The sequence below is a fragment of the Marmota flaviventris genome, chromosome 1 (assembly GCF_047511675.1).
Source record: "Marmota flaviventris isolate mMarFla1 chromosome 1, mMarFla1.hap1, whole genome shotgun sequence".
Lineage (NCBI taxonomy): Eukaryota > Metazoa > Chordata > Mammalia > Rodentia > Sciuridae > Marmota > Marmota flaviventris.
In genome coordinates this window covers 165537358-165553397 of record NC_092498.1, presented here as the reverse complement: position 1 = coordinate 165553397, position 16040 = coordinate 165537358, and the positions used below count along the sequence as shown (strand labels likewise).

Here is a 16040-nt window from a genome sequence, read left to right as displayed (position 1 = left end):
TAGGCAAAAGGAGTGTATTGGCAAGATAATCTACAAATGAGGAGATCTGAGTTCCAGTTATGGTTCTAGGACTAATTTTTCCTCTTGATGTATTAATAAGTCCCTTAGCCTCTCCATTGGACTCGTTTTTCCAACCATAAAAATGCATAGTGGGACTTATAATCAAACAAAATGGCATAGATTTGTCTCTCTCTGCTTCTCCTTGCTAAGTACATTTATAGAATGTGGAAATGACACAAGAAATACTGAGGAGAACCCTAAAAGGTAGAAAGAGGAAAATGCTCTGATGAGGAATGCAGAAGTGGCAGAACAACACAGCAGAATGTCTTACAACCTGCCGAACAGAAGAAGACCTGAATCTGGTGTTTTCTTAATTCTCAACCTACCAACACAAACCCAGGTAGACTCATTCCTCCCTTCACTTGAATGGGACTCCTGCCAACAGTACTAGGTGAGCCAGTCAAAACTAACCGGAAGGATTGGAAGCTCTGCTGATAATGAATGGCCACCAGGGAAATGTTCTCCCTCCCTTTCTTGAAGGGGACAGGGTGGGACTGACAAAGGAAATCATGTCACAACCAGCCTGGCCTGGGAAACTATCTTCATCTGTGAAGGCTAGAGGCATCCTTCCCCTCCTAGAGGCCTCAGGTGGCCTGACCACGAGAAACTCCTCCCACCCCACCAAGCAACACTGGCTAAGAATCTCCTGAATTCCCACCTCAAGAAATTAGAAAAAGAAGAGCAAAATTAACTCAGAGCAAATGGAAGGAAGTAATTAACATGGGTGAGAGTATAAGTCAGTGAAAATAAGAAAGTAGAGAAAATCAATGAAACAAAAGCTTCTTCTTTAAAAAAAGTCAATGAAATTAACAAACATTTAGCAAGACAAAAGAGAGAAGACATTGATTACCAGAATCAGGAATGAAATGAGATATTACAGGGCTGAGGCTGTGGCTCAGTGGTAGAGCACTTGCCTGGCATGTGTGATGCACTGGGTTCGATTCTCAGCATCACATATAAATAAATGAATAAAAATAAAGATCCATGCATCTAAAAAAAATATTTTAAAAAGGTTAATTAACATCTAAAAAGAAATTAAAAAAAAAAAGAAATGAGATATTATAGGTCCTGCAGCTATCAAAAGGGTAATAAGGAAATTTTATAAACAACTATACTTTCATAAACTAAACTCTCATAGACTTAGAAGAAATGGAACAATTCCTTGAAAACTACAAACTATGTAATTCAAACAAGAGAAAATAGATAACAGGATTAGTGCTGCAAACATTAAAGAAATTTGAATCTGTGAATGTATTAAAAGCTCCTGAAAAAGAAATCCCCAGGCCCAAGTGGTTTTACCAGAGAATTAAAAATAATTAACATAAATTTTACAGTCTCTGCCAGAAAATACAAAAGGAATGAAAACTTCTCAACTGTTTTTATAAAGCTAGAATTACCCTGATACCAAAACAAGGCAAAGACAGTACAAGAAAATAAAACTACAGATCATTTCTTTCATGAACTTGGACATAAGAAGTCATTACCAAATATTCCAACGTCAAATTCAGCAATACATTAAAAATAAGCATATACAATGCCCAGGGGGGCTTTATTCTAGAAATAGAAAACTAGTCCAGTGTTGAAAACTAATGTAATATACCATAGCAATAAGTTAAAGAAGAAATAAAATAAATATCATTTTGATGCAAAAAAATTATTTGACAAAATCTAATGCACATTTATTATTATTTTTTTTTATATGAGGGATTGAACCCAGGGTTGCTTTACCACTGAGCCACATCCCCAGCCCTTTTTGTTTTTATTTTTTGAGACAGGGTCTCACTAAGTTGCTTAGGGCCTTGATAAGTTGCTGAGACTGGCCTCAAACTTGTGATCCTCCTGTCTCGCCTCCTGAGTTGTTGGGATTACAAGCATGATACATTACATTACCACATGATACATGATTACATTACCACACCCAGCATGATAAAAACTCTTTGAGTTAAAAGAAGTGAATGGTCTCATCTTGATAAAGAGTACCTACAAAAACTTAGAGCTAACATCCTAAACTACATGCTTTTCCTCTGAGATCAAGAAAAAGATGAAGATAGCTAGCTATTCTCATCGCTGCTATTCAGCACATTACTGGAAGTTCCAGCCACTGCCATAAGCTAAGAAAGAAAATGCCTACTGATTTGGGAAGAAGGCAATCAGATGACATAACTGTATACACTCACAGAGCTAATGATTGAGTTTGGTAAGGTCTCAGGATATGAGATCATCACACAAAAACCAATTACATGTCTATATACTAATAAATGTAGAAAACAAAGTTAAAAATCAGTATATTTTTTTATAACCACTCCTAAGCAAAGTAAATTCAGGTATCAATATGTACAGGATTGACCTGTGTGCTGAAAATTACAAAGTAACAACAAAAAACATCAGGCATAGATAAATGTAATACTGCTTTTGTGTTTTGAAGGACTAAACATAGTAAAAATGTTAATTGTCCTTAAATTGACCCATAGATTTTATACATTTCTTATCAAAACCCACGCAGCTTTTTTCATTGACATAGAGAAAATTATTCTAAAATTTACATGGGAAAGCCCAGTCCTAGAAGTTAAAACAATCTTGAAGCATAATGTGGAAGGAATTGGTCTGAACAATTTGGTAGGGGGTGAGGGGTACTAAGGATTGAACCCAGGGATGCTTTGCCACTGATTTACATCTCTAGCCTTTTTTGTTTTTTATTTAGAGATAGAGTCTCACTAAGTTGCTGAGGCTGACTTCAAACTTGCAATCCTCCTACTTCAGCCTCCCAAGTCATTGAGATTACAGGCATGTGCCATGGCACCCAACTGCTTTACCCAGTATTAAGGCCTACTTCTGTAATTACAGTAACCAAGAACAGTGTGGTAATGGCAGAGGAACAAATAATTGGAACTGAATTAAAAAATCCAGAAATAGACCCATACAATATGCCCAACTGATATTTGAAAAAATCTGAAAGATCCCTCAACAGAGGAAGGTTATCATTTTCAACAAATAATGCTGGTATATTAGACCAAAAGAAAAATAATGTAAGTTTTGGAAGTAATGCTAAGCAAAGAGTTCATAGACTTGACCCCAAAAGCAAGATCACTAAAAGAAAAACTGATATATTAGACCTGGTGAAAATGTAAAACTTTTGCCTTGAGAGGACATTCCTGAAATGATAAAAGAACAAGCTGCAGACTGGGAGAAAATATTTTCAAACCCTGTTTCCAACAAAGTTCTAGTATCTCAAGTATGTAGAGAATTCTCAAAGCTCAATATTAGAAAAAAAAATCTAATTAGAAGAGTCAAAAGACATTTCAGTAAAGAAGATATGAGATAGCAAAAAAGCACATGAGAATATATTCAACATTATTAGCTATTAGGAAAATGTAAATTCAAACCATAATGAATCAGATGCAGTGACAACCTGTAATCCCAGCAATTCAGGAGGCTGAGGCAGGAGGTTTGCATGTTCCAGACCAAGCTCAACAACTTAGCAAGGCTTTAAGCAACTTAGATCCTGTCTGAAAGTGAAAGATAAGGGGTAGGGATGTAGCCCAGTGGCAAAGCACCCCTAGGTTCAATCCCCAGTATCATCACCACCACCAAAAATACATATTGAAATATCACCATACACCTATCAGAATAGCTTAAAAAAAAAAAAAAAAAGCAGTGGTAACAACAAATGCAAGGATGTGAAGAAACTACATCACTCTTGCATGTATAGGAATGTGTAAAGTGACATTATCACTCTGGAAAACAGTTTGCCAATTTCTTATTAAACTGAACATGGGACAAGGGGGGCGGTGTGATTCAGTGGTAGAGTACTTGCCTAGCGTGTTGGAGGCCCTGGGTTTGATCCCCAGCACCACAAAAAGAAAAATAGATAAATAGGGGCTGGGCTCAGTGGTAGAGTGGTTGCCTTATATGTATGAGGCACTGGGTTCAATTCTCAGCACCATGTATAAGTAAATGAATAAAATAAAGGTCTAGCAACAACTAAAAAAATATTTTAAAAAAAAATAGATAAATAAACTAAACTTGCAGCTATCATAATGACTCAATAACTGTACTCCTGGACTTTTAACCCAGAGAAATAAATGCTTATCTTCACTCAAAAATCTGTACACAAATTCATAACAGCTTTATTCATAATAAACAAAAACTGGTTCTTAGATATGTGAATAAATACAATGGAACATCTATACCATGGAATATTATTGGGAGTGAGCAACTACTATTGAGACAAGCAACAACTTGGATGACTCTAGGGAATTATGCTGAGTCAGAAAAAGTCATCCTTGTACATACTATATGATTTCATCTATATACACTCTTGAAATGATAACATTATAGAAATAGAGAACAGATTAACTTGGCACTGTTCCCAGTGACTGCAGAGGCTTAGGCAGTAGGATCACAAGTTCAAGGCCAGTCTCAGCAACTTTATGAGACCCTTTCTCAAAATAAAAAGGCTTGAGGATGTAGCTCAGTGGTAGAGTACTCTGGTTCAATCCTCATTACCAGAAAGAAAGGAAGGAAGGAAATGGAAAACAGATTAGTATTTGGCAGGGGTCAGAACTGGGAGTGAATCAAGGGAGGTGTATTTGACTATAAAAGGACACCAGTGATGCTTATGGCCATGGGAGTATTCTATAACTTCATTGATGAATATCAGTATCTTGATTGTAATATTATACCATAGTTTTGTAAAATGTTACCATTGGGAGAGTTGACTTAATTGTATGTGAAAGTGCAATTGTTTCAAAATAAGTTTGTTTAAAAAAAAAAAAAAAGCATAATGATACCCACCCTTCCTGTGCCAGAGCATCGTCTTAAGTATCAAAGGAGGAATAAGCTGAGCAAGCTGTTTCATGATGGATGCACATGGTAGCAATAAGCCTTACCCATCTACATGTTTATTGTGACTTGAATCTTTAGGATTTCTACCTACCATATCCAAAAAAATACAATTAATTTTATATATTGTCATCTTTAAAAATAAGGGTCATTTATCTTAACAGCTAATACTTTTTGAAGACTATTTGTGCTGGTCAGCATACGAGGAACAAAAAAGATGGTAAAAGAAGAGTGATTGAGCTCAGTCCACATCACATGTAACAGTTGATCTGAATTTGGATGTAAAGCTGTTATTTTTTATTAAAACTTCACTTTTACTGTAACATAGTTTTTATTCTGTATTTTAGGATTCAAGAGACTCATAAAAATTCTGGGATTACAGGTATGGTGATTACGTATGGTGATGCATACCTGTAATCCCACAGGCTCAAGAAGCCAAGTCAGGAGGATCACAGGTTCAAAGCCAGCCTCTGCAGCTTACCGAGGCTATAAGCAACCTAGTGAGACCCTGTCTCAAAATAAAAAATAAAAAGGGGTGAGGATGTAGCCCAGTAGTTAAATACTCTTGGGTTTACTCATACAAAAAAAAAAGAAAAAAGATTGTGGTGTTTGATAGCCACAGAACTTGGTTTTTATTTTTTAAGACCTATTTTCATATTTTAATATCAATTTGGAATATGTCTTAAAATCAATTATATTGATCTAGTTTTAGTTTTATTGGCAATCTTTTTTCTTCTTGATAATACATAAATAATGGTAAATCTTAAACTTTAGTGTCCTTTCTAAGTTTAATGAGATCTGATAATAATGTCTAAAATCAACTGTTCTTTGCAGTTTTTATCTAAATATTTTACCTGTCCTTATTTGTTAAACAGGGTTTGGGAAGGGAGGAGTTTGGGGATTTTTTTGTTTGTTCTATTTTTTCTCTCTTTAGAGGGATTGTTAACAGTATGAGGGTATGATGATAAATTCAGTGATATTCTTTGGTGATGATTTATTATTTTTATATATATACAAATGCTAAAACCTTATTTCCCCTTACCATTTTTTTTCTCTTTGTTTTTCAAGTGTCAATATACAGTATCTGGTTTTATGATAAGAATGACTGTCACCGCATAGCAAAACTCATGGCTGAGTAAGTATGTTGATTTCCTTTTTATTGCCAAAAATTTGAAAAAGGCAGAAAAACCTAACTCTGAACTTGTCTATAATTCTACTACTTCCGGTGTTTGCAAATGTCTATTTGTTTGCAGTCTTTTTCTTCATGAATACATCAGGTTGATATGTGGATTTTTTTTTTAGAAAAATAGCCTCATGCTATATTCTCTGCTTTAATGTCAAGGCATTAAATTTTCCTCAGTTGTATTTATAATGACTGTATCATATCTGGTCCAACAATTCATAATTTAACCAAAACTTTACTGTAAGTTAGGGCGACCAACTTGCCCAGCTCCAGAGGCTGTCAGCTAATCCAGTGCACAGCCTGACCAGCATATGCAGTAGCTATCCAAATTTCCACTGTAACAGATGGTACTATATTCAGTGGCCTATAAGAAAACTCCTGCACACATCCATTTGAATTCCTTTAAGCAAACTTGCTTTTGACACAGACTAGGTTTAGCAGTCCCCAATCCACTAACAGATTATCTTCCAGAAGATTTTGTTACAAACCCAAAATCTTGAAATTTGGAAAATTTCATTGAATTAATGTTCTAAAGGGTGACTCATGTCCTTTCTCAAGCTAGCCTGTAGAAAATATCTTGTGTGGCCTATCCATATTACTAGACTGCCAGTCTGTATTCTGGGAGCCCAAGACACTGTGGTTCTGAAGGAGCTTCAGGGGCTACAGAACTTGGACAGTGCTGCATGGACAATGTGTTCTGGTGTACCTCTGCCTCCTATTCAGTTTTTGCTTAAATCTTCTCAGAAATGTAGATCTTTCTTCCCCATCTGTCAAATCAAAATTCCCTTTGCTCTCCTGCAAGGTTTATACTGTATGTTTGGAAGAAAACAGTACTAATTTTTTTTTTAACATTCTAATTTTTAATTAATTGCCCTAAAAGCATAGATAAGTAGTTAACCCCCAAACTTCAGTTTTCAGTTTACATTTTTATAAGAAAGGTACACATAGCCAAAGCCAAATTGTAATCCTGGCATGTCCTGATTGGTTGCTTATCAGCCTCCTACTCTGTCTGCTCTGGCTATGAGCTCAGAAAGCAGGCCCATGTTTATTACTATGTTCACCCTGGAGAGCATCTCTCCCTGTGAACTTGTAGTTATTTATTAGAAAAAGGGCTGGCTCTCTAGAACCTCTTTTTTCTTACCTCTAAAAAAGATTTATCTGTTTTTCAGAAAAAAAGGTTCATTTAATTTATAAGGAATAGAGGTGTATGATTTTTAAGTCTAGGAGCATGGTACCAGCATCTAGGGGAGGGTTGTCTTCTTGCATCATAACATGAAGGAGGGCATCATATGAGAGCAGGCATGTTAGTGCAGGTCTGCATTATTTCTCATAAAGCCACTGATGCCATCATGAGGACTTCATCTCGTGATCTTAACAAAGGCATTCCTTTGATGATCATTTTTGTGTGTGTGTTTACTGGGAATTGCCCTTAGGGCTTTAAAAATGCTAAGCAAACCCTGTACCACTGAGCTGTACACACAGCGCTTGATCACTTTTTTCTCCTCCAGGTCCTTGAACATGCTAGGCAAGCACTCTGCCGCTGAGCTACATTCCCACCCTTTTTATTTTTATTTTGAATCAGGGTCTTGGTAAGTTTCAACCTTGTAATCCCCAAACTTCAGATCCTCATGCCTCAGCCTCCCCATAGCTAGGATTACAGGTGTGCACCATCATACCCAACTTGTTTTTAATTTTGAAAGTATCAGTGAAGGCAGCTGACTCTTCTGGTTACTAGAAAACACATGTGGTTTGTTGATTCATCCAGAATATTTGTCTTAAATACCTAAAGTTAGGAGTATATTAACATATTCACATATTCTCCTGCAACATGACAGCATTTTGACCCTAAATGAGAGAATCTGGCTCCTTGAGCCCTAACATGTACAGAGAAAATTATTTTCAACTTTTTTCTCTTTAAAGGCAAGTGGCACCCCCTAATACCAGACTTCAGATGGCAAATGAAGCTGAAAACTGAGACCTATTGAAAATATTGTATTGAACCCTAAAATAGGATGAGGAAGTAGAAAAAGGAAGCAGGGAGGGAGAAGAATATTTGAGGTTCTTTCATACTGTCAGCTTGTTTTACTAGAAACAAAATTAAAGTATTTAAAAAAATAGAGCTGGCCTGTTTATAGAGAAAGATAATGCCTTATAAATGTTACCATTTTTTTTTTAATAAATGACTTTATAATCACCAAAGGTAAAATGGAATGTTTTTCATTGTTTTAAAACTGCCAATAGCCGGCCATAGTGGTGCACACCTATAATCCCAACACCTCAGGAGGTGGATACAGGAGGATCTCAAGTTCAAGGCCAGCTTCAACAACCTAACAAGACCCTAAGCAACTTATGACTCTTTTGCCAATAAAAAAAAGGTGGGGGGGGGGGGGCTGGGTACGTAGCTCAGTGGTAAAGTGCCTCTGGGTTAAATCTCCAGAACCCCCCAAAATAAAATAAAACTGCCCCCATATGTCTGTATGTTCTACGTAATTCAGAATATCACTTTGATAACCAAAAATACTGGTACAATTTTTTTTTTTTTTTTTAGTGTGCATCTAACCAAATGTATCTGGACTGGGGACGTACATAGCTTAGTGGTAGAGTGCTTGTATAGCATGCTCAAGGTCCTGGGTTTGATCCTCAGCACTGCAATAAATAAGCATGTCTTACAGTACTCATTAAATATAATTCTCATGACTCTTTTGACAGCCACAATATAATAAAAATTTTCTAAGAAATTGATTGATTCCAAGAGATGTTTGTAAAATTGGAGGGGCTGGAGGTATAGCTCAGTTGTAAAGTGCTTGAGTATACACAAGGCCCTCGGTTCAACCCCAGCACTGCAGAAATAAATAAAAAAAAATAAACTCAGGCAGGAAAAATGTCAAATAAAAAACTGAGAAGTCATGTAGGAAATTGAATGAACTTCTAGGTCTTTTTGGATATTTTCTTTAGTCAGCGGCAAAGTTGAAAACCCACTACATTCAGAAAACATTGACTTTCCTGAAGAGGGAATCTAGTCTGTTGGAAACTGTTTCTTAACAAATACTTGATAGAATGTTTGCTCAGATAAATGGTATAAAATTTGGAGAACTCAGGAACTGGGATTGTAGCTTAGTGGTGGAGAACTTGCCTCTCATGTGTGAGGCACTAGTTTGATCCTCAGCACCACATTAAAAAAAATAAATAAAGGTATTGTGTCCATTTACAACTAAATATGTGTGTGAGAGTGTGTGTGTGTGTGTGTGTGTGTGTGTGTGTAAGATTTTTTTTGAGAACTCATGAAAGTGAGTTTTATTCCTGATCTTAGAGTCCTAAGGGCATGTTTTGGTGTTAGAGAGGAAGATAGAGAGGCAAGGGTATCTCTCATTAAGTTTGAACTAAAAGAGGCCTTTAGAGTCTAAGCATCACTCATGTAAGAGTCCTGCTACACCACTCCTGACAGCTTCTGCTTTTAGCAGTAGTGAACTTCATGAGATAGCCTGTTCACAGGTGAATAGAGGTGATTATTAGAAATATTCTTTTGAACCAAAATAATGTTGCTCAGTCGTAGAGTGCTTTCCTGGCATGTGAGAGGCCCTGGGTTTGATCCCCAATGCCACCAAAAGAAAAAAAAATTAAAGATTTTTTAACCTATTTCTTTTAAATAAAAGAGACATCATGTCCCTCCCCACCACACACATAATAATTGGGAGTTCTTGGGTAGGCTGTTTTGAAGCCATAAACTGGCAGTGAATAGTCTATTCTTGTCCTGATCCTATTCCATAAAAACAAACCCTTCATTACTGAATTGATTTATTGCCCGTCATCATTGTCAAGTTTTCTGTTAATATAATCACCAAGTCATGGCTGTTCCCATAAAATCCCACGACAGGCAGGGTTTATTCATTCAAGTTGAGACTGAAACCTAAATGAGTTTTAAAAAAAAAAAAAATTAGTTGCCTTATTAAAATATATTATCCTACCTTGAAGGAAAATATAGGAAATAAACTACCTATGTGCTTGCCACCAACCTGTAATTCCTAACATTTTGCTGTAATTGCTTCAAATGCAGGGAAGAGAGAATATTCTTTAAAAATGAAAGCCTATAGATAGATTTGAAGTCCTTACCCCTATCAGTATCATTCTTTTTTCTTTATTTATACTGGGGGTTGAGTGCAGGGGCACTTTACCACTGAGCTACATCCCCAGACCTTTTATTTTTTACTTTGAGATAGGGTCTTGCTAACTTGTGATTTTCTTGCTTCAATCTCCCAAGACACTGGGATTACAGGTGTGCTATCAATGTCATTCTTAAAATCTGAGGCTTTACTTGATTTGTGGCTTTTCAGGTGTTTAATTAGCTCAAATAGTTCCAGTCAAAATAAAGAGTATTCCCAGAACCACACTAATCTCAGTCACCCACTTAGTGATTTTGAAGAGAGAAAATAAGGCAATCCTTTTGTTCACTTGTAGTGCTATCATTTGACTTCAGAAGATTTGCCAGAAATCTTTTTCAAGGCTAGCTTAGTGTCAGTACAAGCTTTCCACAGTGTTATTCAACTGTGCAGTCTTCCTATGTTTTGATAAAGTGGTTAATTTCACATTTACTCTATCATTTAGTTTGACTGCATTTGAGTTGCTTATAAAAGAAGATCCTTCAGTGGAGTTTTTAGTGTACATACTTCCACCACCTCCAGAAAGGAATTCTGTATTTTTGTCTTTCTAAATGTGAAATATATTGGTTGGCACTGTTGTTAATGAGGTGGTGAAACTGTAATTAAGTTCCTTATTTCTGGAATGAGAACTCATTCCAGTGTTATGTATTATAAAGACAGTATCATTATGTGACACTGTTATTGTGTCTTCAGAAGATGAACTTCAAGAGCTCTTGGGTCAAATTTTCTCTCTAAAACCTGGTTTTCCTTCTTTAGTGTGGTAGAAGAAGAGACAAGGCGATCCCAGCAAGCTGCTCGAGATAAACAGAGTCCCAGCCAGGCCAATGGCTGCAATGACCACAGGCCCATCGACATCCTAGAGATGCTGAGCAGAGCCAAGGATGAGTATGAAAGGGTAAGGTGCTCCAGGTGCTGACCAGGGAAGACCAGAAGGTGTTGGGGGGAAGAAGGCCTGCGAGAAGGCTTTATAGACTGAATAAGTTATCTCCAGAGCCAACAGGAATAATTGGTCCAAAAAGAAAGCATGTAAAGTCTGAAGGGTAAGAAATCTGTTACCTGAGAGTACTTGTTTGGATAGGAAAGTTTAGAATGCTTTTTTCCTATACTTATAATTATAGCAAAATAGTTCAGTGGCAGAGCACTTGCTTAGCATGTGTGAGGCACTGGGTTTGATCTTTAGCACCACATAAAATTGAACAGAAAAATAAAATAAAATAAAGGCATTCTGTCCATCTACAACACACAAAAAAAATCCAAATAATAATAATAATAGCAAAATTACTATGGAAGAAAAAGGAGGAAAGAAGTTGGCCCACATCAAGTAGTTCTGGAAAAACTTATACATCTTTTTCACACCTGCAGCCTCAGTTTGGATGCTGAATAGTCTTTAGGAATTTACATAGATTTTTGAGAAGTACTCTAATATTTTGCACTTCATATTACTAAAATGTATATTCATGATCTATAATTGGTAGTGGATAGACAGTTTCATGAAGAATTTTAAATTCCAGATTTAAAATTTGGAATTTTACCTGAAACTGATAATTTTCTCAAAAGCAGTATTGTCTTTTTCTTCTATTTTACATTTTACCTTATAAGTTAGATGTTAAAAATTTTCTTCCAAAAGTTGGATAATATGGAAGTTATAGTATGTTAGTTAATTTATTCAATGCATGCTTATGAGTTCACTGTGTGCCAAGAAGTGGACACTTCTTCTTGACAGTATATAGAAGGCTTGCCTATATCTAAGGAACTATCCTTACTTTTCACTTGACATCAATACCTCTATGCCCCACGCTTCACTGGAGTGAGACTGAAGCTTTCTATGGCTGTTTTTTATTTCAACAGAATTAAAATTGTCACCTTATTCCTCACTAAAATTTGATTCTCTTAACCCAATTTCATCTTCACCTTACCAAAACTTCAGGAAACAAATTGAGGAAAAAGCACCATCTAGGGGTGGGGATTGTGGCTCAATGGTAGAGCATTTGCCTCTATTAAAAATAAATAAAATAAAGATATTGTGTCCATATACAACTAAAAAAAAAGCACATTCTAAGCCCATGTTTCCCAAACAGTTCTGCTTTAGCACTAGCTTCTGTAGTAACACCAGATGATCTTTGAAAAAAGGTTCAAGTTGCTAAAGAGTTGAGGAAATGTTGTTAGCGTGTCTCCTCCTTGCATCCTCTTGGCTTTGCAGTACTCAAGACTGAGCAATTTCACTACCAGGACCATTTCTCAATTACTACCCTTTAATATCTTAAGAATCTGGAATTCAGGGAACAAAGCTTGAAAAAAAAGTGTTCTGGAAGACAGTTTTCTCTAGAAAGGAAGAGTCATATTCACCATAAACTATGATAAATTTTCTGTATTTAACCACAAAAACAGTCTCTTTTCCTGAATGGAGAAATGTACATGCAAGCCCATGAAAAGTTTCTACTTGTCTCAAATTCATCAGTGTCTCATGGAGAAATAGGAATAGTTTATGTATATATGGAAATTAAACATTGGAAAAGCTCTCAACTCTAATACATCGAGAATATATCTTAAGAATCTTTTTTTTTTTTTTTTTTTTTTTTTTTAATAGGTTACCTTAGGGCTGTCAGTATAGTTCAATGGTGGAGTGCTTGCCAGGCATGCAGGAGGCCCTGGGTTCAATCCCTTGCACCACCCAAGAAAGGGAAGGGGAAAAAAAAAAAAAGCTTACCTTACATTTGAAAAAAAAAGAGGGGATCCCTCACTAAACACTGAGTTAAGTTTTTTCATTTCTATTTCATATTTTTTCCTTTTTCATGCTGGGAACAGACCCCTGAATGATGCACATCTTGAGCAGCACCCCCCAGCCCCAAAGCAATTTTTTTTTTTTTACACAAAGCTTTTAAAAACATCCAGTATCATGTAAGCAATCTAAAAATCTGGCTGATTTCTAGTTATATAAATATTGCAAAAGTCGGGGCTGGGGATGTGGCTCAAGCGGTAGTGCACTCGCCTGGCATGCGTGCGGCCCGGGTTCGATCCTCAGCACCACATACAAACAAAGATGTTATGTCTGCCAATAACTAAAAAATAAATATTAAAATTCTCTGTCTCTCTCTCTCTTTAAAAAAAAAAAAAAAAAAAAAACTCTAAAAAAAATAAAAATAAATATTGCAAAAGTCAAGAGTTTGGAAAGTAATCTGTTTTTAAGAAAATTCTTCAACAGTATAGAATAAAAAAAAATAATGTCTAAAGTTAGATTAGAACAGAACAAAGGTTTAGTTAACTCTGACAATTCCTTTAATGTCTGCTGTTTTTGAAAATTGTAAATAGGTGGAACTTTCCTAAATAAGCATTTTTGGTTTTTTTGTCTGTACTTGCCTGTCATCTAACCAAATGGAGCTGGTATTAGCAGTGACCCATGGATCCATATCTTAGTGTTTGGATAGACTCTCACCAGCTGCACGTGGTTCCAGATGGCCCTTTGTTTATCTTTGGTAGAGACTTGGGGGATTGGCAGAGTCAAGAGTAGAGGTGGGGGTGCTCAGTGGCAGAGCACTTGCCTGGCATGTGTGAGGCACTGGATTCGATCTTCAGCACCCACATAAAAATAAATACAATAAAGGCATGCAGTCCATCTACAACTACCAAAAAAAAAGAAAAGAAAGAAAGAAAAGAAAACAGAGACAGTAGTGGTGTAAGCAAGGCCTCAGTGATAGGATTTGATCCCAGCTCTGAATCTCCCCTGTCCAATGTATATAATATAATGGACTGAAATACAGACTTTTGAGTGGGGAATTTATAATACACTGTTTAAAAAATAAAATTCTATAAGAATTTTATCTATAAATCCTATAGTTTCTTTTAACCAACTTTCCTATTTTTAATGGAGTGAAAGATAGTTGAAACCACAGTCCTTGACAGTTGGCCCATTTTTGAGTTGATTCTAGCCATAGCTATACTCCTGGATTGTTTGTTTGGTTTTTTGTTTGTTTGTTTTGGTCCTGGAACCCAGAACCTTGCACATGCCAGGCAAGTCCTCTAACACTGTGTTGCATCTCCAGCCCCTAACCCTGGATTTTGTTCAGGTTTTTGTTTTGTTTTAGTTAATTTTTGCCAAAAAAATTAATAAAAAATAAAATTTAAGGCTAGGAGTTTTATTCTTTAAAAGGAAGGAGCACCATTATTTTTCTTATTATGTAAGTACTACATATTACTGTAGAAATTTTCATACTTAAAAACTACAGTAGACAAAAAATAAAATACTATAATTTCATCACCTAGAAATAATCGCTGCTAATACTTTATTATGTATCCTTCTGTGCTTTCTATAAACAGTGCCCTAGATCCAGATCTTTCTGTTAAGAACTTAATGAGTCAGGCACGGTGGCACACACCTTTAACCCCAGAGGTTGAGGCAGGAGGATCACAAGTTCAAAGCCAGCCTCAGCAACTTAGGGAGGCCCTACACAACTTAGTGAGACCTTATCTCTAAATAAAACAAAGAGGGCTGGGGATGAGGCTCAGTTGTTAAGTGCCCCAGGTTCAATCCCCAGTAACTAAAAAAAAAAGAAAAGAAAGAAAGAACTCAGCAATATGACTTTGGAACTAAGTATAGAATGTAGAATTAATTTTTCCTAGGATAAATTATTGAAGTGGTAGATCAAAAGATTTTGCAATCTTTTTTTTTACCAAATATTGTAAAAATTATCCTTTATCAGGTTTCTCTGTGAGTATGCATTTCCCCCTAAATTTTACAAAGCTTGAATGACATCATTAACACATAAAATAGGGTTGGGGGTTGTAGCTGAGTGGTAGAGCACTTGTCTAACATGTGTGAGGCACTGCATTCAATTCTCAGCACCACATATAAAATAAATAAAAATAAAAAGGTCCATCAACAACTAAAAAATATTTTTTAAAAAATCCACAAAAGCCCTGCACAAGTATCAAAAATACGTAAAATCCATAAGAATTTATTAGAGTACGATGTAACAACAAGTACTGCAAACTCAAATGCCTGAAGAGGCAGGTCAGCCATGGTAGTGAATAAAGTGGGCCAGAGCAGAACTAAGGCAGACTTGAGAACCCATTTCTGGGTAAAGGTTCAGTTGAAGCTCAGCCCCAGCCAATGACTGTCACATGACTTATCATTCAGCCTCTCTGTAAAAATGACAAACCTGGATTTTTATAGGGAAGTTCCCAACTTTTTTTTGTTTCTTAACATGACATCTTCCATCTTATGAAACTTGTTATGTGATCTGGGAGTGTTGCTCATTGGTAGAGGTCTTGCCTAGCCCCCAGGTTTGATCCCTAGCAAGCATAGAAAATTAATACATAATAAAAGAATTTGTTATGGAGCCTTTTGTTGGGGGAGGTGGGTGCCAGGGATTGAACACAGGGGCACTCCATAATTGAACTACATCCCCACCCATTTGAGTACCAATTCCTAGGCTAAGCATCATGTCTTTGAAGTATGGTATCAAGAAAATTTTCTGTCTCAGAACTGAAGTTTGGAGAGCCGCCCCTTCCCCCTGCCCATCATGTGTTTTGACATGGACAGTGCTGGATCATAAGCCCAAATATAACTTGAGTTTCCAAAAATTCATAATTTTATGTCTATCTGATCATTAGTTTGGGGGTTTTGTTTGTTTGTTTGGGGGTTTTGTTTTCTTTTTTGGTACTGGCAGTTGAACCTGGGATGCTTTACCACTGTGCCACATCTCCCCAGTCCTTTTTATTTTTTATTTTGAGGCAGGGTCTCACTCAGTTGCTGAGGCTAGCTTCAAACTTTTGATCCTCCTATCACAGCCTCACTGGAA

At 36.3% G+C, this 16040-nt stretch overlaps 1 protein-coding gene across 2 annotated transcripts in view; it reads left to right on the top strand.

The window, feature by feature from the left end:
* Positions 1-16040, top strand: part of Dcp1a (decapping mRNA 1A) — a 52808-nt gene that overhangs the window by 18861 nt on the left and 17907 nt on the right. For both annotated transcript variants that reach the window (XM_027947784.3, XM_071618796.1), the window contains exons 4-5: positions 5971-6037; positions 10999-11137. In XM_027947784.3, the coding sequence (XP_027803585.1) occupies positions 5971-6037; positions 10999-11137 (206 nt within the window). The remainder of the gene's footprint in view (positions 1-5970; positions 6038-10998; positions 11138-16040) is intronic.